This window comes from Nerophis lumbriciformis, linkage group LG22 (genome assembly GCF_033978685.3).
Source record: "Nerophis lumbriciformis linkage group LG22, RoL_Nlum_v2.1, whole genome shotgun sequence".
NCBI classification, from domain to species: domain Eukaryota; kingdom Metazoa; phylum Chordata; class Actinopteri; order Syngnathiformes; family Syngnathidae; genus Nerophis; species Nerophis lumbriciformis.
Window position 1 is genome coordinate 18,386,020 of NC_084569.2, and position 25,396 is coordinate 18,411,415.

A 25,396-nucleotide genomic window follows, 5' to 3' on the forward strand; every position below is an offset into this window, starting at 1 on the left:
TGTTAAAATACTGAACAGATGTTTACCTTATCCCAATAAACATCTGTTCAGTATTTTAACATAAAGTGTTTGATTGTGAGGCATTAAAAGCCACAAAATGCAACGGGTCCATCAGACCCACAAACGCTGGCTGAGTAACAACAATATGAACGTTGCACGGAAAATTTCTCTGCCAGTTTCTGCATCCCACAGGGATTCTTCTTTTGTGTTTCTGCACCTGCGGTTCCCACACAAGGTTGCAACATTGTTTGTCAACACTGTCTGCTCTCATTTTCTCGCACATTTGACCCTCTGATGTTCTGTGTACCTACACTCTGTCCTCCTCCTGTCTAGGCCTGCTGTGTGTGTGTGTGTGTGTGGTACACAGAACATCAATTTCCACACTTCTATTAGCTCCGGGTCCACTGGACCCGGACATCTTATATGTAATAGAAATGTGTAGGGGGGTTGTATGGTGTGTGGTCATTAAATGTGTATTCTGATATATGTTCTTCACAGAAAATGAGCCAAAGTCAGTGAGTCTCAGTTTGAAAAATTAATTAATTGTATCATTTTTCTTTCTGAAAACGGGTCCCACAGATCCGAACACCACACAAGCAGTTTTTTACAGACACTTACACACAAACATCTCCTTTTATGGTCAGGTGGTGCTTTTTAGACTTAGCGCACACCCAGACAGACAAAGAAGGAACTGATGGTTTGGCTTTCCCGAGGCAGGAATCTTCCATTTTTTGACTAAGATTCCTCCGGGTACTGCAGACCTGTTTAAATGACGCTCGCTTGTAATAAAGCAACTTTTGGTTCAGCAAAGAGTCTCCGACGTCTCTTTTGATCCAACTACAAAGCCGCGTCGTCCCAAGACCAGAAATACACTTGACTACTTTTGCCGTGTAGCTTGTGGTGTAGCTTGCTACAATTCTCTGGGAACAGCTTCCCCTGTAGCTTAGCTACATTTAATCAAAAGTAACTAGTAGCTTAGCTTACTACATTTTCCAAGTAGCTTGCCCATCACTCTATATAAGCTGTACATCGCTATCATTAGCGCTACACTGCAAAATGTCAGTGTTCAAAAACAAGAAAAAAAAAATACAAAAATGAGGGGTATTTTATTTGAAGTAAGCAAAATTATCTGCCAATAGAACAAGAAAATTTGGCTTGTCAAGACTTTCCAAAACAAGTAAAATTAGCTAACTTCAATGAACCCAAAAATACCTTAAGATAAGTATATTCTCACTAATAACAAGTGCACTTTTCTTTGTAGAAGAAAAAAAAAGGATTCTTTTTTTCTCAATATGTTGAAAAATATTCTTAAATTAAGTAAATGCTAGTGCCATTATCTTGACATAATGATATGCGCTCGGCTTTACATTTGTTGAAACCAGCAAACTTATACTAAAAACTAATTTATTGTTCTTAATGGAAAGGCAACAAGGCAACCGCTTGTTACTCTCGGGGTCTCCTAGCCGCTCAGGCAAATCATATTGTCTAAAAATGCATTTTTCCATCGACAACATGACATCATCGTGCCAAGTGCGTGCTCTTTCAGTCAATTAGTGCGCATATATACAGCCTGGCCCCCGGCCAAAACATTTTTAATTGTAATTTTGAAGAATTTATCTGAATGTGCATGAACTATTTCTGTTCAAAATTGTTAGAAATGTCACATGTTAAATGTTTAAATATTAACTGTCAGTTTACTGTACTGTGCTAACTGTACTACTTTATGAGTACGTATTTTCTATTGTTTCATTGAAAATAAAACAGCAGAGTCCATTTGGTTGTCATCTGTTTTAATTATGAGACACAGTTGTGTCAGTCATGATTTTTTTCATGCTTGAAATAAGAAATGATAACTTTAAAAAAGTAGTTTTATACTTGTGAGTGTTGATGACACAGCTTTGCAATAGTTGACATTTTAGTTTCAAGCATGTTTTACTCAATATAGGTCATCAAATCTCAGCAACAAGCTGTAATATCTTACTGAGATCATTTAGGACCAAAACCATTAAAACACGTAAAACACTCTAACATGAAATCTGCTTGGTGAGAAGAAGTATATTATCAGACAGAAAATAAGCAAATAACACCCTTATTTGAGGTATTCAATCTTACTTAGATTTCAGTTTTTGCAGTGTAAGTCTGTTTCATTCTTCATTCACCGTGTTTGAGGGTTGCAGGAAGAGTGCATATTTTCCCATAAGTTGTTTTTATTCAGACAAGGCAAGCGCAAAAAGAACTTTCTTGAATTCCGACGCCTCAACCGGAACACTTACAACTCGGCTGCGACGTCATTCCCAGCTTCGACTTTCAACTTCCGAAGTAAACGGAACGCAGCACGAGTCTCCCTGTCCTTTCTCTGCTCTGTGGGGCGGTGGAGCCTCCCCCCTCAAGTGGTTTCTGTTATTTTAGGAGAGTTCATTGACAGTCATGATTTAGTCAATTTAAAGGGGAACATTATCACAATTTCAGAATGGTTAAAACCATTAAAAATCAGTTCCCAGTGGCTTATTATATTTTTCGAAGTTTTTTTCAAAATTTTACCCATCACGCAATATCCCTAAAAAAAGCTTCAAAGTGCCTGATTTTAACCATCGTTATATACACCCGTCCATTTTCCTGTGACGTCACATAGTGATGCCAACACAAACAAACATGGCGCATAGAACAGCAAGCTATAGCGACATTAGCTCGGATTCAGACTCGGATTTCAGCGGCTTAAGCGATTCAACAGATTACGCATGTATTGAAACGGATGGTTGTAGTGTGGAGGCAGGTAGCGAAAACGAAATTGAAGAAGAAACTGAAGCTATTGAGCCATATCGGTTTGAACCGTATGCAAGCGAAACCGACGAAAACGACACGACAGCCAGCGACACGGGAGAAAGCGAGGACAAATTTGGCGATCGCCTTCTAACCAACGATTGGTATGTGTTTGTTTGGCATTAAAGGAAACTAACAACTATGAACTAGGTTTACAGCATATGAAATACATTTGGCAACAACATGCACTTTGAGAGTGCAGACAGCCCAATTTTCATCAATTAATATATTCTGTAGACATACCCTCATCCGCGCTCTTTTCCTGAAAGCTGATCTGTCCAGTTTTGGAGTTGATGTCAGCAGGCCAGGGAAGCTTGGGTCGATATTCTTCTTTTGATCATCTTCGGTGGCATAAGGGACGGTGTGAGCCAAGACATCCAGGGGGTTTAGCTCGCTCGTCTGCGGGAACAAACTGCCGCCATTGCTTGCCGTGCTACCGAGGTCCTTTGTCCCTGAATTGCTCACACACTCCGGCAGATTCAATGGGGGTCTGGCGGCAGATTTCTTTGACTTTATCGTTGGAAATGCATCTGCTTTGAGTGTCGCAGGATATCCACACATTCTTGCCATCTCTGTCGTAGCATAGCTTTCGTCGGTAAAGTGTGTGGAACAAACGTCCAATTTCTTGCCACTTTCGCATCTTTGGGCCACTGGTGCAACTTGAATCCGTCCCTGTTCGTGTTGTTACACCCTCCGACAACACACCGACAAGGCATGATGTCTCCAAGGTACGGAAAACAGTCGAAAAAACGGAAAATAACAGAGCTGATTTGACTGGTGTTTGAGAAAATGGTGGATTGCTTCCCGTTGTGACGCCACGTTGTGACGTCATCGCTCCGAGAGCGAATATTAGAAAGGCGTTTAATTCCCCAAAATTCACCCATTTAGAGTTCGGAAATCGGTTAAAAAAATATATGGTCTTTTTTCTGCAACATCAAGGTATATATTGACGCTTACATAGGTCTGGTGATAATGTTCCCCTTTAATTATAGTACTCGGTAAAAGGTTTATTTTAAGGCCAAAAACAGATATTCACCTAGTATTACTTTCTTTTAAAACATTTATTCAGTATTTTTTAACTTTAGAAAGTTACATGGTTGAAAACGATAAAGATGCCAAAAAAACATAAAAAAAGATGGGAAGTCCTCAAAGGCTTATTATGAAATTGTAATTATGTTTATAGATTACCATATTTTTCGGGGTATAAATCGCACCGGAGTATAAATCGCACCTGCCGAAAATGCATAATAAAGAAGGAAAAAAACATTATGCAACTTTCATAAACTATGAAAAAAACTGTGACTTATAGTCCGAAAAATACGGTATATGCTATCTGTTGTTGTGTTCCCTAATTTGAGTGACCTGGACATAATCTGGACTGTACATAAATGCTTATTTTGAAAATGTAATTTTGCTTATAAATTCTATGCAATCTGTTGTGTTCCCTAATTTTTCAATGTACATGGATGAAGGTGTGTGTTGCTGAGCCCGACTTGGACATTATCTGGACTGGACCTGGTTTTAAAAACCCTTTAAACAAATCTAATTTCATTGACAACCTGGTCTAGTGAAGATAAAGTCCTTTTTAAAAAAATAAAATAAAATAAGATAAATAAATAAAAAACATTTTCTTGGATAAAAAAGAAAGTAAAACAATATAAAAACAATTACATAAAAAATAGTAATTAATGAAAATGTTAGTGGACCAGCAGCACATACAATCATGTGTGCTTCAGGGACTGTGTCCCTTGCAGACCATGTTGTCTATGTTGTGAGAACCAGAATATTGGTAGCAGTATTGTGTGAGTGGGTGTGGATGAGTGTGAATGGGGGAGGGAGGTTTTTTGGGTTGATGCACTAATAATTGAAAGTGTATCTTGTGTTTTCTTATGTTGATTTAATAAAAAAAAAAAAAAAAAAAGTTGCCATGGAAACAGTATAATGAGTGAATATTGACCTTGTCTGCCTATAGCCCAGGAAACTGGACAAGAAAAAAAGAACCCGTTGCATTTTTCCTGTTAGTTAACGAAAACTCTGTATTGTGTGGTTTAGCACATACATAAAGAAAAAATTGCTGTAGATTTTCTAATTTATAGTTCCAGTACAAAGTGCGCATTTGTTTTCATTAAAAACGTCACAGGCAGGTGTGTGCAAAGGTGAAATCAATCATCTAATTGTGCAAGAGATGGAGAGTGTGGGAGGAGCCTAGATGAGCAATAAAAGGCTGCTCATCCACCCTCCTCAAGAAAGTAGAAGTAGACGACTCACCTCGGCATTACTTCGCTCAAATCGTCTCTTCTTGGTTACATTTTCTTCCATAATGAGTTGGCTGAAGTGTTGTGTGTTCCCCCTGGTGCTGCTGTGCATGTGGCAGCTGCAAGAAGGAGCACACGCCTGCACATGTATTTACGACCATCCACAGACGCAGTTTTGCCAATCAGATGTCGGTAAGTTCAACATTAAAATGTTAATAGTTTACTTTAGGCAAAAGCAATTTTTAAAGGTCATTTTGCATAATTACAGTTAACTAAACATCTTCTTCCAAGATGTCTTAGTGTTGCTTGTGAATGTATTGAAGACTTTAAAAAAAAAATGTTTTTAAAGCCAAAATGGTTCATTATAAGCTTGGCAAGTAACAGTCTGGTGTCAAACTCATTTTAGATTGGGGGCCACATGGAGAAAAATCTACTGGACTGGTAAAATCACAGCATAACTTAAAATTAAGACAACTTCAGGTTTTCTTTTGTTTAAAAATAAAACAAGCACATTCTGAAAATGTACAAATCATGTTTTTTTTGTTTTTTTTTACACTTACCGTATTTTTCGGAGTATAAGTCGCACCGGAGTATTTTTTAATTTTATTTTTTTTTTTACACTTACCGTATTTTTCGGAGTATGAGTCGCACCGGAGTATAAGTCGCATCTGCATAATAAAGAAGGAAACAAACATAAATCGCACTAGAGCCCGGCCGAACTATGAAAAAAACAAAAACTGCGACTTATAGTCTGAAAAATACGGTACATGTTGCGGTTAATGGTGTATATATATATATTTTTTGTTTATTCTGTCTGACTAAATGTGATAATGTTCATCAGTCAACTCATTGGTTTTCATTTTCAGTCTATCAAGATAAAATGAAATCAAATTACAGGATGTTATTTTTGTAGTTTGCTAATTTTCCTCGACTGGTGCACTATCATGTGGTTTTTATTTTTTTGCATATGTAAAATCATCTACAAAGAATTGCTGTTGCGACATCTAGTGGACACATTTAGAGCAGCAGTTTTTTTTCATTGAAAAATTTCGGCTCAGTTTTATACTTGGCAAACTCATCCTGTGGGCCGTATAAAACCTGTTTGCGGGCTGTACGTTTGACACCCCTGCTCTAGCTAAACTGTTTATCTCATGTCAGCCAAGAGATATTTGTAAGGTGTTATAAAGTTGTTTTTTTAGGGAAATGTAGATGCCAGGTGATACTTACCTGTGGAAGTCTACATTTCTGGTTCAGTGCAAAAATTACTCCTGTAAGACATTAGCTAAATTAACAGCAATGTTTTTGACATATGTATAATCCAAGTATTGCTAGATTAATATTTTTAAGCATTTTGCAGATGCACTAAATTTTAAGTTGACGCCTTGTGCAGAATTGGCTATTTTTTAGAATTCCATCAAAAAATTAAGCAGACTTTTAGGGATAGTATCGCCTTTGCATCATTAATAGCTCATAGAAGGATTTTATTGGAGTGGAAATCACAACATGCCCCAAAGGCCTCCCTATGGTTTAAGGACTTATGTTTTTCTTAGATTTAGAGAAATAAATATAATCTGAGGGGTACACCAAACAATTTCACTTGACCTGGGACTCAGAATTAGCTACATAGCTAAATTAAAGACACTATAGGACAAATGTGACACTCACTGTTTACAATGAACCTTTCCACTTACCTTTTTTTGAGGGGGGAAACAGGGAAAAAAAGTGTCTGTTTTCTCAGTACCTATCGTATAATTTCCCAATCAAATGAGTATATATATTAAAAAAGTGTTGCTAATGAAAGTTTACTTCAGAGTTGATGCTTTTGACTACCCTGAGAGCTTGGCTAAAAATACATGGAGATTGAATCTGCAAGCGTCTGTCACATTTATGTTAAGTGGCTTTTTGTATTAAATGTCACCCTACTGTTTAGCTGATGCCTTTGTTGGTTTTAGGTAAATTGTTTTAATTCTGATCAAAGATTTTCTTTTTGTTTCTAGCCATCAAGGCAAAGGTGGTTGCGCAGACGACTGTTGGTGGTAAATTTAACAATGAGATCAAGTATGACATCAAACTGATCAAGGTTGTATATTTTATAGTCTATTATGTCCATGTATGCATGCACATTTTTATACATTCCCCACCCCCCAGATATTGAATGGCCCCAACAGACCCTTTGATACCATCTACACTGCATCCTCCACTGCAGCATGTGGTGTGATTCTGAACAAAGGTGTAGAATATTTTATCACAGGTAAAATAAAATCCTTGGATGCAAAATTGTAGAACTTTGATTGTAAAACTTGAATTATATTTTCATATTTCTTAAATGTTATCACCTGTCCTTTCCATTGCAGGCAAACTGACGCCTGACGGGTCTCTGTACGTGTCATCCTGTAACTACGTTGTTCCCTGGAAAAGCAGCCACAAGATCCTGGTAGAACGTTATACGATGGGCTGTGATTGCAAGGTAAGCAAACCTAATTGATCAATTTTTTAATTAAATCCTAATCTTTGTTTTATCCTCCAGATCACTCGATGTCACTCTGTCCCTTGCGGAATCGGTGGTCCAGCTGAGTGCTTGTGGACGGACTGGCTGACTGGGAATTGGGTCAATAACGAGCACGACCAACAATGTGCTTGCATCAAGAGAAGGGATGGTTCTTGTGCTTGGTACAAGGAGGCTGCCTCACCCAAAAAGGGTTAATGAACATAATAGACCCTAAAAACTCCACCATGCAAAACATGTCAATTCTGAATAAATCAATTAAATGCAATGCAGTTTGTTTTTGTTGAGGTTGCATGTTTTTAAAAAGGTCAATCAGGAGTTGTTCAACCAACAAAATGGAATCCTCTCAAGAAAACCATGCATGACTTTGACTTTTATTGCATTGCTGTCAAAAGCAAAACAAGTAATTTTGTGGATTTTGATTTCTAGTAAAAGGGCTTTTTGGCGTGATTTAGTATGACTCAAAACCACTTTAAATTTGTTGCCAGTGAGGGCATCTTCTAAAAATGTTCATTGGAAGACTCAAAGCAGACATGAGCTGACCAACTCACTTTACTTGCTGTAAAGATGCCAAACAATGGAGCATGTTTGTACACACACTTTTTTTTAATGTTTGTGTTTATGTATAAACAGATGGAAGGCATACTTGTGATACATTCACAATTTCTGCAAAAATTATTGTAAAATGTTTCATTTTAATCTACATTGCATTAACTCTCTAAATTATGTTAAATATTACTACTCTGTGGTTAGAGCAGGGGTGTCAAACTCAAATACAGAGTGGGCCAAAATTTAAAACTGAAAGCCGTGGGTCAAGGTTGAACAAATTAACCTTTTAATAAGGACCCAAACATGTTTTGCATTGAATATTGAACAAGTAAGGCTTATATAACTTTATAGTGACGTGCAAAATTGAGTTTCAAATTAAAAAAAAAAAATAATGGCATATCAAATACAATTTAAATAAAAATTGAATGCCTCTTTTCTATTTGCAGCCTTCTGAGGTAAACTTTTTCCACAGGCTAATAAATTTGAAAATAAAATAATGAAAAAACCAACCATTCAGGACTTTAAACTGCTCAGTTTGCAACACACTGATCTAATCTGATGTGCCCAAGCCATGTACCTGCCATCTTTTCTTGGATGCTAGTTCATTAATGTCGGGGCTCAGGCTTTGAGCTGAGGCAACCTTCATTATCGAACGAAGGTGTTCATCAGTCATATCTCGTATTCCACAGTCTTGGGGGCGTGCCTTGTAGGCACTGCTTTTAACGTCCTTTACAAGCTGACGTCACGTCCGCTTTTCATACATTCTAACGTGCCTGCTCAGTCACAGGATATGTGAGGCTCTTGTACGCACACATATGTAAATGCAACGCATACTTGATCTTCAGCGATACAGGTCACACTGAGGGTGCCAGTATAAAAAACTTTAACATTGTTAGAAATATACGCCACACTGTGAATACACACCAAACAAGAATGACACACATTTTGGGAGAACATCCGCACAGTAACACAACATAAACACAACAGGACAAATACCCAGAACCCTTTGCAGTACTAACTCTTCAGGTGTTGTGCCGGATAATGCACCCCCGGCGTAGAATGCACCCCCTGACGGGAGTGTTATATCAACTAAAGCCCACACTTAAAGTTTCCACGTGCAAGATTGAATCTATTTAAGCAATAATGTTCGTGTTGGAGGAGTTGTGAATGAATGAAATATGAAAACCTTGCTGCAGTCGCTGCTGGGCCACAACATTAGGTACACCTGCAGACTGCAGCACGGATTTCAGATTTCATTCATTCACAACTCCTCCAGCACGAACATTATTGTTTTTGCACTTTTGGCTTCTTATTAAATAACTTTTTCAAATAGATTTAATCTTGCACGTGGAAACTTTAAGTGTGGGCTTTAGTTGATATAACACTCCCATCAAGGGGTGCATTCTACGCCGGGGGTGCATTATCCGGCACAACACCTGGACGCTATAATATACACCCCCGCTACCTCCAAACCCCGCCGCCAAACTCCCCCCCCCCCCCGCACACACACACCTTGTAGCGTCCTGGAAGAGTTAGTGCTGCAAAGGGTTCTGGGTATTTGTTCTTTTGTGTTTACGTTGTGTTACGGTGCGGATGTTCTCCCAAAATGTGTTTGTCATTCTTGTTTGGTGTGGATTCACAGTGTGGCGTATATTTCTAACAATGTTAAAGTTTTTTATACTGGCACCCTCAGTGTGACCTGTATCGCTGAAAATCAAGTATGCTTTGCATTCACTTCTGTGTGCGTGTCAAAGCCGCACATATTATGTAACTGGGCCAGCTCTTGTTGGACTGGACGAAAAAGGAATGTTATAATTCTCGTGAGAGGCACTGAAATTTGGGAGTCTCCCGGGAGGTCAGGCAAGTATGAGAATTAGCGATGTACCGCGCCACCGCCGCCGATATTCGGCGGGCCAGCTCTAGTGTTACTTTGTTATCGCCTCATGGGCCAAGTGAAATTACGAGGCAGGCCAAATTTGACCCACGGGCCAGAGTTTGACACCCATGGGTTAGAGTGTCTGCCCTGAGATCGGTAGGTTGTGAGTTCAAACCCTGGCCGAGTCATACCAAAGACTAAAAAAATGGGATCCATTACCTCCCTGTTTGGCACTCAGCATCAAGGGTTAGAATTGGGGGTTAAATCACCAAATATGATTTCCGGGCGTGGCACCGCTGCTGCCCACTGCTCCTCTCACCTCCCAGGTGGTGAACAAGGGGATGGGTCAAATGCAGAGGACAAATTTCACCACACCTAGTGTGTGTGTGACAATCATTGGTACTTTAAGTAACTTATGTCAACTTCATACAGAGCCTGTTTAAAACTTTTGTAATAGACCCCTAAAGCCTCTTTGATCTGAACTGACCATGATCAAACTGATCATGTACTGTACTTTTTGTGTTTTTTTAACAAATTGGGGTTTTACAATGACATGAAAGTTAATTTACATGGACTGAAGTGAAACTCTGCTTTCTATAAGTGTTGGTAATGTAATTTTTTTCAGTAATGAGTAATCTACTGTTCCCATTGCCGTTACTGAGAATGTGAAGTGATAGTTACTTTGATTCCTTCAGGAGGGTTCCATCAGGAAAATTTAAATTCCAGCAGCACTGTACAGAATTGAGATTGAATTTTAAAAAGTAAATGGGGGTATAAATGGAAATACAATAGAAACATATTACAATAAGAATAAAAACAAAGAAACCAGGCAGTAGTGACCATGTTATGAAAAAGTATTGCGCTGTTTTGCATCCCCTGTCATCCTAGTACCCCCCCTTCCCACCAGAGAGGAGTTGTACAGTCTGATGGAGTGTGGGACAAAGTTTTTTTTTAGTCTATTAGTCCTGCACTTGGGATGAAGCAGTCTAGCACTGAACAGGCTACCGATAACGGTATGCAGAGGGTGACTGGCATCACTGTCCTCTTCTCTGCCACCGTCACCAGTGAGTCCAGTTTTATTCTGATCGTAGAGCCGCCCCACCTGATCAGTTTCTCCAGTCTGGAGCTGTCCTTAGATGTACTGCCCGCACAGCACACTACCATGTAGTACAGAACACTGGCAACCACAGACTGGTAGTACATCCACAAGAGGTTTTTTTTACAGATATTGAAGGAGCACAGTGTCCTCAGGAAGTACAGCCTGCTCTGTCCTTTCCTGTACAAGTGGTGCGTTACTACAGTTTGGTCGTGTGATTTTTGTCAGATTTCTGCCAGAGAGCAAGGGTGATGACAAAAATATCGGCAGTAATGGAGAAATCTGATTAAAAAGGGACACAAATCAATTTAAGTGGACCCCGACTTAAACAAGTTGAAAAACTTATTCGGGTGTTACCATTTAGTGGTCAATTGTACGGAATATGTACTTCACTGTGCAATCTACTAATAAAAGTCTCAATCACTCAAAAAACGATACACCAGTGGCAGGCCGTACGTTTCTCACCTCGGCCTTCAATGATGTCCTACTTAGTCCGACTTCACCTCTCAAAATACCGTAATTGGAGATAATTGGAGAAGTGGAGATACTATACAGAAGCCCATTTGCACACTACTGTGCAATGGATCCTCTCAACACGGTCCAAAAGGGTCTATTTTTTGGCGCATTTAAAGGGGAACATTATCACCAGACCTATGTAAGCGTCAATATATACCTTGATGTTGCAGAAAAAACCCCATATATTTTTTTTAACCGATTTCCGAACTCTAAATGGGTGAATTTTGGCGAAATAAACGCCTTTCTAATATCCGCTCTCGGCGCGATGACGTCACAATGTGACGTCGCATCGGGAAGCAATCCGCCATTTTCTCAAACACTGAGTCAAATCAGCTCTGTTATTTTTCCGTTTTTTCGACTGTTTTCCGTACCTTGGAGACATCATGCCTCGTCGGTGTGTTGTCGGAGGGTGTAACAACACGAACAGGGACAGATTCAAGTTGCACCAGTGGCCCAAAGATGCGAAAGTGGCAAGAAATTGGACGTTTGTTCCGCACACTTTACCGACGAAAGCTATGCTACGACAGAGATGGCAAGAATGTGTGGATATCCTGCGACACTCAAAGCAGATGCATTTCCAACGATAAAGTCAAAGAAATCTGCCGCCAGACCCCCATTAAATCTGCCGGAGTGTGTGAGCAATTCAAGGACAAAGGACCTCGCTAGCACGGCAAGCAATGGCGGCAGTTTGTTCCCGCAGACGAGCGAGCTAAACCCCCTGGATGTCTTGTCTTACACACCGTCCCTTATGCAACCGAAGATGATCAAGAGAAGAATATCGACCCTAGCTTACCTGGCCTGTTGACATGAGGGTATGTCTCCAGAATATATTAATTGATGAAAACTGGGCTGTCTGCACTCTCAAAGTGCATGTTGTTGCCAAATGTATTTCATATGCTGTAAACCTAGTTCATAGTTGTTAGTTTCCTTTAATGCCAAACAAACACATACCAATCGTTGGTTAGAAGGCGATCGCCAAATTTGTCCTCGCTTTCTCCCGTGTCGCTGGCTGTCGTGTCGTTTTCGTCGGTTTCGCTTGCATACGGTTCAAACCGATATGGCTCAATAGCTTCAGTTTCTTCTTCAATTTCGTTTTCGCTACCTGCCTCCACACTACAACCATCCGTTTCAATACATTCGTAATCTGTTAAATCGCTTAAGCCGCTGAAATCCGAGTCTGAATCCGAGCTAATGTCGCTATAGCTTGCTGTTCTTTCCGCCATGTTTGTTTGTGTTGGCTTCACTATGTGACGTCACAGGAAAATGGACGGGTGTATATAACGATGGTTAAAATCAGGCACTTTGAAGCTTTTTTTAGGAATATTGTGTGATGGGTAAAATTTTGAAAAAAACTTCGAAAAATATAATAAGCCACTGGGAACTGATTTTTAATGGTTTTAACAATTCTGAAATTGTGATAATGTTCCCCTTTAAGATTCAACAAACCAAATGAAACATGAAAAAATAAAGGAATAAAATATTTGAACTCGACGCCGTATAAGCCAGTGGTGCCGCTCGTAGTCGGTTGATTCGTGTAAAAGTGGCGGGTAAACCATTTCGCCGCTGGTGTTGTGTCAAAATGTGATTGCCTGCCAAAAATGGATTTCCGTCACCGGAGCGAGCACCGCTTGCTAAACCTGCATTGCTTGGCTTCGTCTGTCCACAGCGGATTACTAGGTGTAAGACAAACACTTTATCTTTGTGTTTACTATACCATTGAGTTTTCTGGAGCTTTCTACGGCTCGTATGGTTCCGGTGCCACTTCCTGTTTTCGCAACTTGTGATTGGATACTCACTTGGGACTCCCAAGTGAGTAGGACAAGTTTGGAATATATCCAATTGCTATTTTCTATTAGCAACAAATATGAGAGAGGGTGGGAGTTAGCGACAACATAGAGCCAATCAGATGATTCTCTTTGTCAGATGACAAAGTCTAAATTCTCACGGTCACCAGCAGTGTGGATTTGACATGTTCCACTTTGTGATATGTGAACATCAGCAGGCGAGCCGTCGACCGTGACATGTAAATTAGCTATGTGTACTTGCTGCCTCTACCGCACTCATAAACAAATGATGATAAAGGCATGCTCTGTAATTCAGTTTCAAAGCACACATACACACCTGCTTAGCCAGAGGCGTCGCATTAAAATATTTTTTATGTTCCTCTGTGTAAATAAGTGGAGAATACAGAAACTTTGAGGCATGATACAGACCTAGTTTGAGAAGGATGCTTTTGTATTATTCATAAGATCACTGTATTTTGCTGTTTTGTAAATATTAAATACTGTGTGTGAAGTCCTACTTAACCTCTTAAGGCCCAAGCTGTTTGTATACATGCTTTTTTTATTTCTCTTTGCTATTTGGGCTTATTGGACCCTAATTAGAATAAAAACTGAAAATCATCTTTTGATATGATGTACTTAGTCCATAAGTACACAAACGTGTACTTCAAGTGTAGTGACATGCTAATTTTTATTTTTCCACTTTTTTTCCCCCACATTCCATTGTATGTTATACTCTTCTGACACCACCAGATAGCAGTATAAGTGTCTATATGTCGGCATAAGACCCCAATAATTTTGGAAATAAGAGCTAAAAGGTGCTGTCCACGCATGTGGCCACTAAGGCCTTTAGAGCAGGGGTCCCCAAACTACGGCCCGCGGGCCGGATCCGGCCCCCCAGCATCCAAAATCCGGCCCACGGGAAGTCCCAAGTTAAAAAAAAAGTTCTTATTTATTTATTTTTATTTTATTTGTATTTTTTTTCATCTTTCCTTTCTAATCCATTTTCTACCGCTTGTTACTCTCGGTGTCTCCTAGCCGCTCAGGCAAATCATATTGTCTAAAAATGCACTTTCTCATCGATAACGTGACAATGTTAAATGTCAAAACGGATTAAAAAGACAATGTATATATATATATATATATATATATATGTATATATATATATATATATATATATATATATATATATATATATATATATATATATATATATATATATATATACAGCCCGGCCCCCGGCCAAATTTTTTTAACCCAATGCGACCCACGAGTCAAAAAGTTTGGGGACCCCTGCTTTAGAGGTTAAGGTTACATTAAATTTAAGAATTTTGCCATCAAGTTAAGATAAACCTTGTGATGGTTAATAAAATGCGAACCAATGTCAATGTCAACTTCCTTTATTTAACCAGCTAAAGACTCATTGAGATTAAAATCTCTATTTTCAAGAGCGACCTGACAAAGAGGGCGGCACATACAAAGTTACACTAATAATTACAACAAGACAATACAACAGAACAACAGCAGTCATACCACAACTGGTCAAAAATAATTTAAAACAAAATAATAATTCAATTTAAAAGCAAGTACATTGCCCAAAGAAGTGGTTTCTCGATCTTATAAAATGGACTTTTAAAAGTACCACTGATAGTCACACACACACTAGGTGTGGTGAAATTACCCTCTGCATTTGACCCATCCCCTTGTTCCACCCCCTGAGAGGTGAGGGGATCAGTGAGCAGCAGCGGTGGCTGCGCTCGGGAATCTTTTTGGTGATTTAACCCCCAATTCCAACCCTTGATGCTGAGTGAGATAACGAGTCCTATTTTTAAGAGTCTTTGGCATGACTTGGCCAGGGTTTGAACTCACGACCTACCGATCTCAGGGCGGACACTCTAACCATTAGGCCACTGAGCAGGCTAAACTCCCCCAAAGTGATCAATTCTGGTAGCCTCAGATCTTTCTGGATGTCATTCCATGACCAGGGAGCAGCATAACTGAAAGCTAGTGGCCGTGCCAGCAACCTGAGGGTTCCTGGTTCAATTCCCAGCTTCTACCAACCGAGTCACGTCCGTAGTGTCCTTGAGCAATACTTCACCCTTGCTCCTGATGGGTCGGGGTTAGCGGCTTGCATGGCAGCTCCCGCCATCAGTGTGTGAATATGTGTGTGAATGGATGAATGTGGAAATAGTGTCAAAGCGCTTTGAGTACCTTGAAGGTAGAAAAGCACTATACAAGTATAACCTATTTATCTCGTGAGCATAAGCTGTAATGACTGGAGTCTACACACAAAGGAACACAGATAGGTGGGGACAAGTCTAAGAAGACATTTATATATAAAAACTATCCATCGGGAAAGTCTTTGGGCAGTTAAAGATGGACAGTTTGCCTTTGCATACAAAGTGCAGCGGTGGACAAGATTTCCACAACCAGTAATAAAACATAAGGCACAGTGATATACAGTGTCTAGTTTCTTCAAGTAATTGCCAGGTGCATTCATAAAAAGCAAGTCTCCATAATCAAGAAGTAAAGGAATAAAGGTGGATGAGATCAGATGTTTCCTAACTTTTAGGGAAAAACACTTATTTTTGAAAAATAAGCACAATTTAATTTTATGCTTAGAGACAAGCTTGTCTATGTGTGCTTTAAAAGACATACATAGGTACCTACGCTCCCACATACATACACAAATACAGTGCATACCTACATACTCAAAGTTCATACATCCACACGCGCATTCACTCTACAAACATACATACTGTACATGTACATTCACTGTACAAACATACATATACACATACTGTACATATACATTCACTGTACAAACATACATATACACATACTGTACATATTAGAGATGCGCGGTTTGCGGACACAACCGCGGAGTCCGCGGATAATTTGCGGGTCGGGCGGGTGACATGACGAAAAAAATAGATTTTAAATAGATGCGGGCGGGTTGCGGTTGAACCAATTCGGAAATAAATATGCATAGTTAAATGTTGTTACTCACATACGAAAAACGTATAGATTTTATTGGTCCTTTAGGTGGAGCTGATGGTGCATCACCAAAAAAGAAAAGGATTGACTTCACAGAATGGGAGGAGGATACACCTGTGCTTGTTGATGAAATAGAGGATTATTCCTCTACAAACTTGCATCTCGACGGATCAGCAGAAGAAAATCTACTTTCCTTTTGGGGGAAACAAGGACAATCATTCCCACGACTACAACACCTTGCCAAGAGAATCCTATGCGTCCCAGCAACAAATGGCGCAAGTGAGCGCTCCTTCAGCGCAGCAGGGCGCATTTTAGAGGCCAGGCGCTCTCGCCTGAATCCTGGCACTGTAGATGCCATTTTATTCCTGCATAGTGCTAACAAAAAAAAAAAGTAAGTAGACATACGGTTGGATATGTTAAACGAATTAGTCTACGTTACCTAGGCTATACCAAATAAGCCCATGTCTAACCTATATTGAGTTCGGTCAGCTGAATAATTTTGATGGTTACGTGAGGTTTGGGCGCACTACAATGCAAAGGAATTAAGGCAATTGCGTTGTTTATTGTGTTTTTTTCTATTCGAGATACACTACTGTGTGTTAATTATTTGGCCTCGCTTTCAAGTGAAGCGCATCTCCGATTGGCTACAATGTAAGGCTATTTAGCCTGCTTTGTTTGTCGCGACCGTCTATTTTCATTATAATTCAAGTTTGATGATAAAGTGCAGTCTGATGGGTTTGATTTCCCCCCTTCAGCTATTTGCCTTGGCCAATAAGTAGCAGACAATTTATTATTATTATTTATTTAATTTATTTTTGTTTAAATAGGTATGACATACATATGGTATTGTATAATTTAAGTTTGTGCGCGTGATTGACAGCCTAAGGCTTATGAGGCACATTTTTTATTCATTTTTTTATTTCAACTTAAAAACGTATGAGCCTATATGCCTATGCCTACAACAAAGGCTATGTGTTCATCTTTATTTTCCTGCCTGTCGTTGACAATGGAGATTGTCTGATATTTTGTCATGGCTGCAGATCAATCAATAAAAGTTCATCTTTGTCGCGAAATTGTTCACTGCTTCACTGTGCACCCCGCCCTCGTCCCTATTTGAGCATTATAACGTCAACAAGTTAATATTCATTGAAATAAATTCAGAAACATTTTTTTACCTAACGAAAATATAGGCCTAGTCTTTCTAAAACATTTTTTTAACTTCTTAAAAGCATCGTTCTGCTTGCTGGAACTGCGCACACAAAGTGTGAGGAACGCACTCCTGATCTGAGGGCATTGGCAACAATAGTCAACACTTTCTTAATGGAAATGACAATAATACTATAATAATGATAAATAATATTATCACGCTTTGAATGTCTCTGCTGCATTGGATCAGTCTCCTTTCTTTAACAGGCAAAAGCTTTCTAACCTCACTAATGCCTTGCATCGTCTATATTAGATATATAACAACTGGCGGATGGCGGGCGGGTGTGGTTTTGATAAAATGTTGGTTGGGTGAATGGCGGATGGATGACGACTTTTGTGATGCGGTTGCGGATGAAATAATTGCCTATTCGTGCATCTCTAGTACATATACATTCACTGTACAAACATACATATACACATACTGTACATATACAAGTACATATGCATACGTACACTCATGCACATAATCACGTTTCATCAAACATATATTAATGTTGTTGCCCTACGGTAAACTGGGTAACACATGGCACACTGACAAAGCTTAACCTATTGATACTATAACAATCTACAAGGTTAATATAGGTTGCTTCTCTTTCCTCCCCTCCATTTATCGGCATTATTTTGTATCTCTAGTTATCATTACGTATATGTATTGTTGCATTCGAACAACTGTATTGTTGATAATAAAGGTAAATTATTGGTATTGTTCATTATCAATAGTGCTATTTCTATTGGTATTCGTATTGCTCCATTTGTAGTGTAATAATGCTCATTGTCATTTCTGTATTATTATTTATTTTCGCTAACTGCTTCTTTGCTATCAATTTTACCATCATATTTGTGCATGTCGTATTTGCTGATGTTGCTCTATTGTTGTTGTTTTTGTTGTTATTGTTGTGTTTGCTGTTGTTGTTTTTGTCTCTCTGTCTAATCCCCCTCTTGTCCCCACAATTTCCCCCTCTGTCTTCCTTTCTTTCTCTTTCTATCCCCTCCTGCTCCGGCCCGGCTGCACCAAATGATAATATAAATACATTTAATAAAGTCAAATACAAATAAATAAATTGATTAAAGTAAATATGAACAGCTGATATGGGCATCCACATAGACTGTATGATTTGCCTGAGAAGCTGGACAGGACAAAAAAAACAAAAAAACAATCTCTCATCAATAATAATTTCTAAGTACTTATATGTTGTGACCAACTCAAGCTGAACCCCATGAGCAGTCAATATTTTAGGGATGTTCAATGGCAGCCGTTTGCCATTTGAGAATAACATCACTTTAGATTTCTCCGCATTTAGCACTTGCCTAAGTTGGGTCAGCTGGGACTGAACAACATCAAAAGCAGACCGGGGATGAACAATATATGAGCGTGATAAAATGCGAATGAAGGATACTTAATTGTATTTATTTTATTTTATTTTGTATTTTTCCCCTCTGAGGGATATCCCCCATATTGTGGTCAAGGGGTTGCATACCTCAGTGACCTTAAGTCCTACACCAGCAGGAACATAGTCTTCAGGTGGGACACCCAAGTTGTACAAGTGTGAAGGCAGAGGTCCACTTCTCCGGGTTGGAGTTGGACATATACTGTAGCTAACGACCAAATCCAATGAAGAAGGCAGGTCGATCCTCAGGCCATGTTGCAAAAGATGTTGATTGTGTCTAAAATCTGGACTAAGTACAAACATGGGAAGTTTGTAAAAGGCAAGCAAGCATACTGGTAGACCAAGGAAAACATTAAAAAAATTAAAGGCAATCAATCAATCAATGTCAATCAATGTTTATTTATATAGCCCTAAATCACAAGTGTCTCAAAGGGCTGCACAAGCCACAACGACATCCTCGATTCAGATCCCACATAAGGGCAAGGAAAAACTCAACCCAGTGGGATGACAATGAGAAACCTTGGAGAGGACCGCAGATGTGGGTCATCCCCCCTCTAGGGGAGACCGGATGCAATGGACGTCGAGTGGGTCTAGCATAATATTGTGAAAGTCCAGTCCATAGTGGATCTAACATATTAGTGAGAGTCCAGTCCATAGTGGATCTAACATAATAGTGAGAGTCCAGTCCATAGTGGATCCAACATAATAGTGAGAGTCCAGTCCATAGTAGATCTAACATAATAGGGAGAGTCCAGTCCATAGTGGGGCCAGCAGGAGACCATTCCGAGCGGAGTATATGTCTCGATAACAGAAAGGCATGGAATCATTAAAAACGAGCAAACAAAAAACACTCCTACACACCACTAGTACTTTATTGCACTACCTCTGGCTTTTAAAACAGCTTGCAGTCTCTGAGGCATGGACTTAACGCAGGGGTGTCAAAGTCAAGGCCCGCGGGCCAGATCCGGTCCGTGAAAGAATTATCTATGGCCCCCGGGATGATATTTGATTAGTATTAAAACGGGCCCGCAGGCCACAGCCGCCTGCTGCTGTTTTGCACGCACCAATACTCCATCAGTGTTGGCGCTAGGAATTTTCAAAATCATCAAGTCATACATTTTTTGGGGTCCCATTTTTTAGTAAGCGTTTTGGAAACAATTGATAAATGTATGCATTATCCTGTTATATCTCGCATTATATATTGTGTTTTGGAAAAAGGTTGTCATAAATGTTACTTAATTCATAAAAAAAAAATAATACAAAAGAACAAAAATGTTTATGCATATGTAAATGTATTCAGTTATAAACATTCATTCACTTTCTTCATTCCTTCATGGATCTAAACTTCACCGCTGCCGGTATTTGTTTTCTATATTTTTGTTGTAATATTTTCAGAATGTGTTTGTTCTATTTTTGGCCAAAGTAAGACAAAGAAAACAATCTGAAGTTGTCTTAATTTTTTAGTTTTAATGCCATGATTTTAATAGTCCGGCCCGCGCGTGCACGGATTTTCCTCCATGCGGCCCCTGAGCTAAAAGGAGTTTGACACCCCTGACTTAACGAGTGACGAACAGAACTCTTCGTCAGTCTTGCTTTAACGTTCTCTGATTGCTGTTGTCGGATCAACTTTGCAGGTTAAATTCTTGTCATGGACCACCTTCTTGCTGTGTGGGGCAGTGGAGCCTTTTACCCCAAGTTGCTATGGAAACAGCATATTGAGAAAGAATAGAATGTGTCTGCCTTGCAACAAGAACCAGAAAAAATACTTTTTCCTGTTAGCAAGCAAAAACTCTGCTTGCTTTTTAACATAACGAGACTGTGTTGTATTTTTTTTTTCTCTAATTTATAGTTACAGTAAGTGGTTGCTGGGTGCATAAGCATTTTTAAAAAATAAAACAAAACGTCACAGACGGGTGTGTGCAAAGGTGAAATCAATCATCTACATGTGATGGAGAGTGTGGGAGGAGTCTGCAGCAATAAAAGGCTGCTCATCCACCCTCCTCAAGAAATTATTTCCTGTTGAACTTCTTGTCCCCAGACCTTCTCTTTGTTAGCTACATGTTCTTCCATGATGAGTTGGATGAAGTGTTGTGTGTTCCCCCTGGTGCTGCTGTGCATGTGGCAGCTGCAAGAAGGAGCACACGCCTGCACATGTGTTTATGACCACCCGCAGATGGCGTTTTGCCAATCCGATGTCGGTAAGTTGGACCTTCAAATGTTAATCTGTTGTCTGTTGTACATAATTGTTTGCCGCCATTAATTATTCATTCGTGTATGTTTACAAGAAGGAATGTTGAACGTGGTCAAAGTGTGGCTAATTATATTCTTTCTTTCTTTCTTTAGTTTATTTCGAACATGAACACACTTACAGTATAATACATCACACAATTTCATATCATTTAATTTTACAACATGCCCGAAAAGGAGTAGGAAGAAGCAAATCTTATTTAATCCTACCCCTTTCCCACTTCAGAGTGTTTACAAATATATAGAATCATTTACTGACCTTTTTATATAATAAAATAACATCTATGAATTAGTATACACAACAGTTTTGTAATATTTAATTAATTAATTCAGTCATTATTAACATACTGAGATGAAAAATATCTTATTTCCAATAAGGTTGAAAGTATTTCTCAAAATTCTTCTTCTTTGTACTTTGTAAGCACTATTATTTTGAACAACCTCTTGAACTGGATCATATGAGTACAATTTTTAACTTTTTTACTTAATCCATTCCATAATTTAATTCCACATACTGATATGCTAAAAGTTTTTTCCTCTAAGGTTATATTTCTCCTCTTTAGTTGAGAAGAATCGTTGTACATTCTTTGGTAGCAGGTTATAGTTTGCTTTGTACATCATTTTAGTTGTTTGCAATTTTACCAAATCACCGAACTTTAATATTTTTGACTCAATCAATAATATAAAATATTCCTTAAACAATGCGCCAATTTTTGTATATTTTTCTAACCAAGCATGTGTGATTTGTGTCAAAAAAAAAAGTCTGGTGAAACCAACTTTTAAAGCACTTTTTGCATTACTTACAGCTCATAACTAAACATGTTCAGTTAGCAAAGTGACTTGCTACGGAGCCCCTAAAGGACACGGGGGAATTTTTTTAATTTTTTTAATTTTATTTATTTATTTTTTTAGACATGTATCTCGTATTTTAAAAGTTTCTCGTGCGCACAAGATACATATCTAAAAAAAAAAAAAATTCCCTCATGTCCCATGGCTCCGTGACTTGGTGTCAGTAATAGACATTTTTTTTCTTCGGCAAAAATGGCTTGCAAGTTTTGGAAAGTAACACATTGGCTTTTTTTTTTTTTTTTTTGTTACACATCGTTCAAGTTTTTTTTTTTTTTTTTTTTTTTTTTTTTTTAGGGGAATGTGTTACCTACCTTTTTTGACTACTTTCGGTTGAGTTTCTGTTTAATTCGGGGGTCGGCAACCCGCAGCTCTTTAGTGCCGCCCTAGTGGCTCCCTGGAGCATTTTTAAAAAAGGATGGAAAATGGAAAAAGATGGAGGATCATTTGTTTTTGTTTGAGGACAAACATGACACAAACCTTCCCAATTGTTAGAAAGCCCACTGTTTAATATGTTTGTGTGTATGCTTCACTGATGATAGTATTTAGTGAAAATCGTTTTATCCTACTAATTTCGGTGGTTCTTGAACTCACCATAGTGTGGACTGTGACGCAACAATTTGTTTACATGTGAAATCTTCCACTCCTGTCTAATTTTGTCCACCAAAAGTTTTATGCTGTGCGTGAATGCACAAAGGTGCGCTTTGTTGATGTTATTGATTTGTCGGGGTGCTAATCAGGCATATTTGGTCAGTGCATGACTGCAAGCTCATCAATGCTAACATGCTATTTAGGCTAGCTTTGTGTACATATTGCATCATTGTGCCTCATTTGTAGCTATATTTGAGCTCATTTAACATCCTTTATTTGTATCCTCTTTGTATATAATTTAGTTTTGCACGTCTCATGACACATTATCTCTATGTAATATTGACTGCATTTCTGATAGTTGTTTGTGTGCCATGTTGTTCCAGACCACAGCAAACATTACCTATCTTGCCAAAGATTGTAATGAATGTATTAAAAAAAAAGACAGCCTGCCATTTCTCTAAAGGCTTAGTGGCCACATGCGTGGACAGCACCTTTTTAGCTCTTATTTCCAAAATTGGGTACACTACTGAATTGGGGTCTTATGGCCGCTTATGTGGACACTTACACTGCCATCTGGTGGTGTCAGAAGAGTATAACATACAACGGAATTTGAAAAAAAATAAGAATTAGCATGTCACTAAACATGAAGTACACATTTGTGTACTTATGGACTAAGTACATCATAGAGAATAGAATAGAAAGTACTTTATTGATCCCTGGGGGAAATTCAGCAGCACAGTTCGCTCACAATAGACAAGAATAATAATAAATAATATAATATATATATTATATAAATATATACTACATATACTCTACATATACTCTTAAAAGATCAAAAGTTCAAAAGATGATTCTTAGTTTTTATTCTAATTAGGGTCCAATAAGCCCAAATAGCAAAGAGAAATAAAAAAAGCATGTAAAAAACAGCTTGGGCCTTAAAAAGTTAACTTGTACACACACATCTATACCTTTGGCCATTAAAAGCCAGTCATGTCCAGGAGTTATCTCATCTTCTGAGTAGCCTCTAATTTACTAATGGTTTCTAATGTTGTAAAAATGTGTACAATAAATATTACATTTCAACATTTCAGTCAACGAAGATTTGCTTCAGCCTGCGACACATAGTCATTTTGATAGTAGGCTAATATAGCTAATATAGACACTTACGTCATGTGTTGCCTTCATTATAAGACTTATATACGGCTTTTCATTTTTTTGTGGCTCCAGACAGATTTGTTTTTTGTACTTTTGGTCCAATATGGCTCTTTCAACATTTTGGTTTAAATAAATGCAACAATTGCTGTTCGATGTAATAACCCAACAACACTGTTTTTTTTTTAACTTCCATATATTCATAGGCTTTTAAAGGAAAAGTAATGCTAATGAAATTTTACCTACGAGTTGTCATTTCCTCTTGGCTTGGTGTTAAAATGGTTACCATGAGTGCTTTGCTAAAATAATGCATGTAAAGTGATGCTCTGAACGCACATTTAAGTAGCTTAACATTCATTCATTGAGCAATATTCTGGAAAGATCTAATCAAACTAGTGGACATGATTTTCTTACGATACATTGAGGTTTATGCATGATCTACGTTTAAGCATTTATTTTCGCACTAATGCCAGTCAACTCCGCTTCATGACTTTATGATCAACAGATGCCTTTTGTTGGTTTTAGGGACTTTGTTTTTAATTTTAGTCAAAGATTAACTAGCTTATCTTTTTGTTTCCAGCCATCAAGGCAAAGGTGGTTGCAAGGAAGGCTGTTGGCGGTAAATTTAGCGACAACATCAAGTATGACATCAAACAGACCAAGGTAGTTAATTATAGTCAATTTGTATGTTGATGTTTGCATGCATTTTTATTGTATATTTTTTTCTAGATATTTAAAGGCCCCAAAAGACACTTTAATACCTTCTACACTGGATCCTCCTCTTCAGCATGTGGTGTGAATCTGAACAAAGGTGTACAATATTTTATCACAGGTAAAAAAAAAAAAAAGGAAACAACTAAAAAACCAACTATTCAGTTTCTAAAATTTTTACTTTTTTATTAATTTTTTTTTTTTTTACATTGCAGGCCAACTTCAGACTGACGGGTCACTGCGCGTGTCATCCTGTAACTACGTTGTTCCCTGGAAAAGAAGCCACAAGATCCTGGTAGAACGTTATAAGATGGGCTGTGATTGCCAGGTAATCAAACCTGATTGACTGTCAATGACATTTTATTCAAATCCTAATCTTTGCTTCATCCCTCAGATCACTCGCTGCTATGGTGACCCGTGCGGGGACCGCCAACCAGCTGGGTGCTTGTGGACGGCCTGGCTGACGGGGAATAACCAGTCGGACAAACAGTCTGCTTGTAGAAAAAGAAATGATGGTTCTTGTGTCTGGTACAAGGAGGACGCCTCACCCACAAAGGGTTAATGGATTAAAGACTCCAAAATCCCCACCTTGCAGGAAATAAAAGAAAAATCACAAATCTATTTAAAGCAATGCAGTGTCTTTTACTATGTTGAGTTTGCGTGTTTTTAAAATGACAAGCATGAGTTCAGCACAAAGTACTATCTCAATGAAATCGCCACAAAAAACTGTTTTGACTGTTTTTGCATTGATGTCATAAACCAAACATGTAATTATGAATCTTAGTTACGCTTAAATTAGCTACTTGGCATGTGGTTAATTCCCAAATATGAAATGAAACGGGCTATTATCTTCCTTGCC

General features: G+C 38.6%; 2 protein-coding genes across 2 annotated transcripts; both read left to right on the forward strand.

Moving 5' to 3' along the window:
• The first annotated feature begins 5,079 nt into the window (after nucleotides 1-5,079).
• LOC133615061 (metalloproteinase inhibitor 2-like) lies at nucleotides 5,080-7,849 on the forward strand. Its single transcript, XM_061973401.2, has 5 exons — nucleotides 5,080-5,267; nucleotides 7,073-7,155; nucleotides 7,224-7,326; nucleotides 7,430-7,542; nucleotides 7,603-7,849. Exons 1-5 carry the CDS (start codon nucleotides 5,141-5,143, stop codon nucleotides 7,777-7,779), a joined length of 603 nt encoding a protein of 200 aa, XP_061829385.1. The 5' UTR covers nucleotides 5,080-5,140; the 3' UTR covers nucleotides 7,780-7,849.
• Nucleotides 7,850-20,986: 13,137 nt separating this feature from the next.
• On the forward strand, nucleotides 20,987-25,158 carry LOC133615498 (metalloproteinase inhibitor 2-like). The gene is made up of 5 exons (XM_061974129.1): nucleotides 20,987-21,188; nucleotides 24,407-24,489; nucleotides 24,556-24,658; nucleotides 24,753-24,865; nucleotides 24,932-25,158. The coding sequence occupies exons 1-5, from the start codon at nucleotides 21,059-21,061 to the stop codon at nucleotides 25,097-25,099; spliced, it is 597 nt and encodes a 198-aa protein (XP_061830113.1). The 5' UTR covers nucleotides 20,987-21,058; the 3' UTR covers nucleotides 25,100-25,158.
• Nucleotides 25,159-25,396: the final 238 nt, after the last annotated feature.

Excerpts from the sequence above, each read along its gene's own strand:
- LOC133615061 (XM_061973401.2), top strand. The coding sequence starts at position 5,141 with ATGAGTTGGCTGAAGTGTTGTGTGTTCCCCCTGGTGCTGCTGTGCATG. Across the intron at positions 7,156-7,223 it reads ATGACATCAAACTGATCAAG|ATATTGAATGGCCCCAACAG; the intron begins GTTGTATATTTT and ends CCCACCCCCCAG. Across the intron at positions 7,327-7,429 it reads TGTAGAATATTTTATCACAG|GCAAACTGACGCCTGACGGG; the intron begins GTAAAATAAAAT and ends TTTCCATTGCAG.
- LOC133615498 (XM_061974129.1), top strand. The coding sequence starts at position 21,059 with ATGATGAGTTGGATGAAGTGTTGTGTGTTCCCCCTGGTGCTGCTGTGC. Across the intron at positions 24,490-24,555 it reads ATGACATCAAACAGACCAAG|ATATTTAAAGGCCCCAAAAG; the intron begins GTAGTTAATTAT and ends ATTTTTTTCTAG. Across the intron at positions 24,866-24,931 it reads AGATGGGCTGTGATTGCCAG|ATCACTCGCTGCTATGGTGA; the intron begins GTAATCAAACCT and ends TTCATCCCTCAG.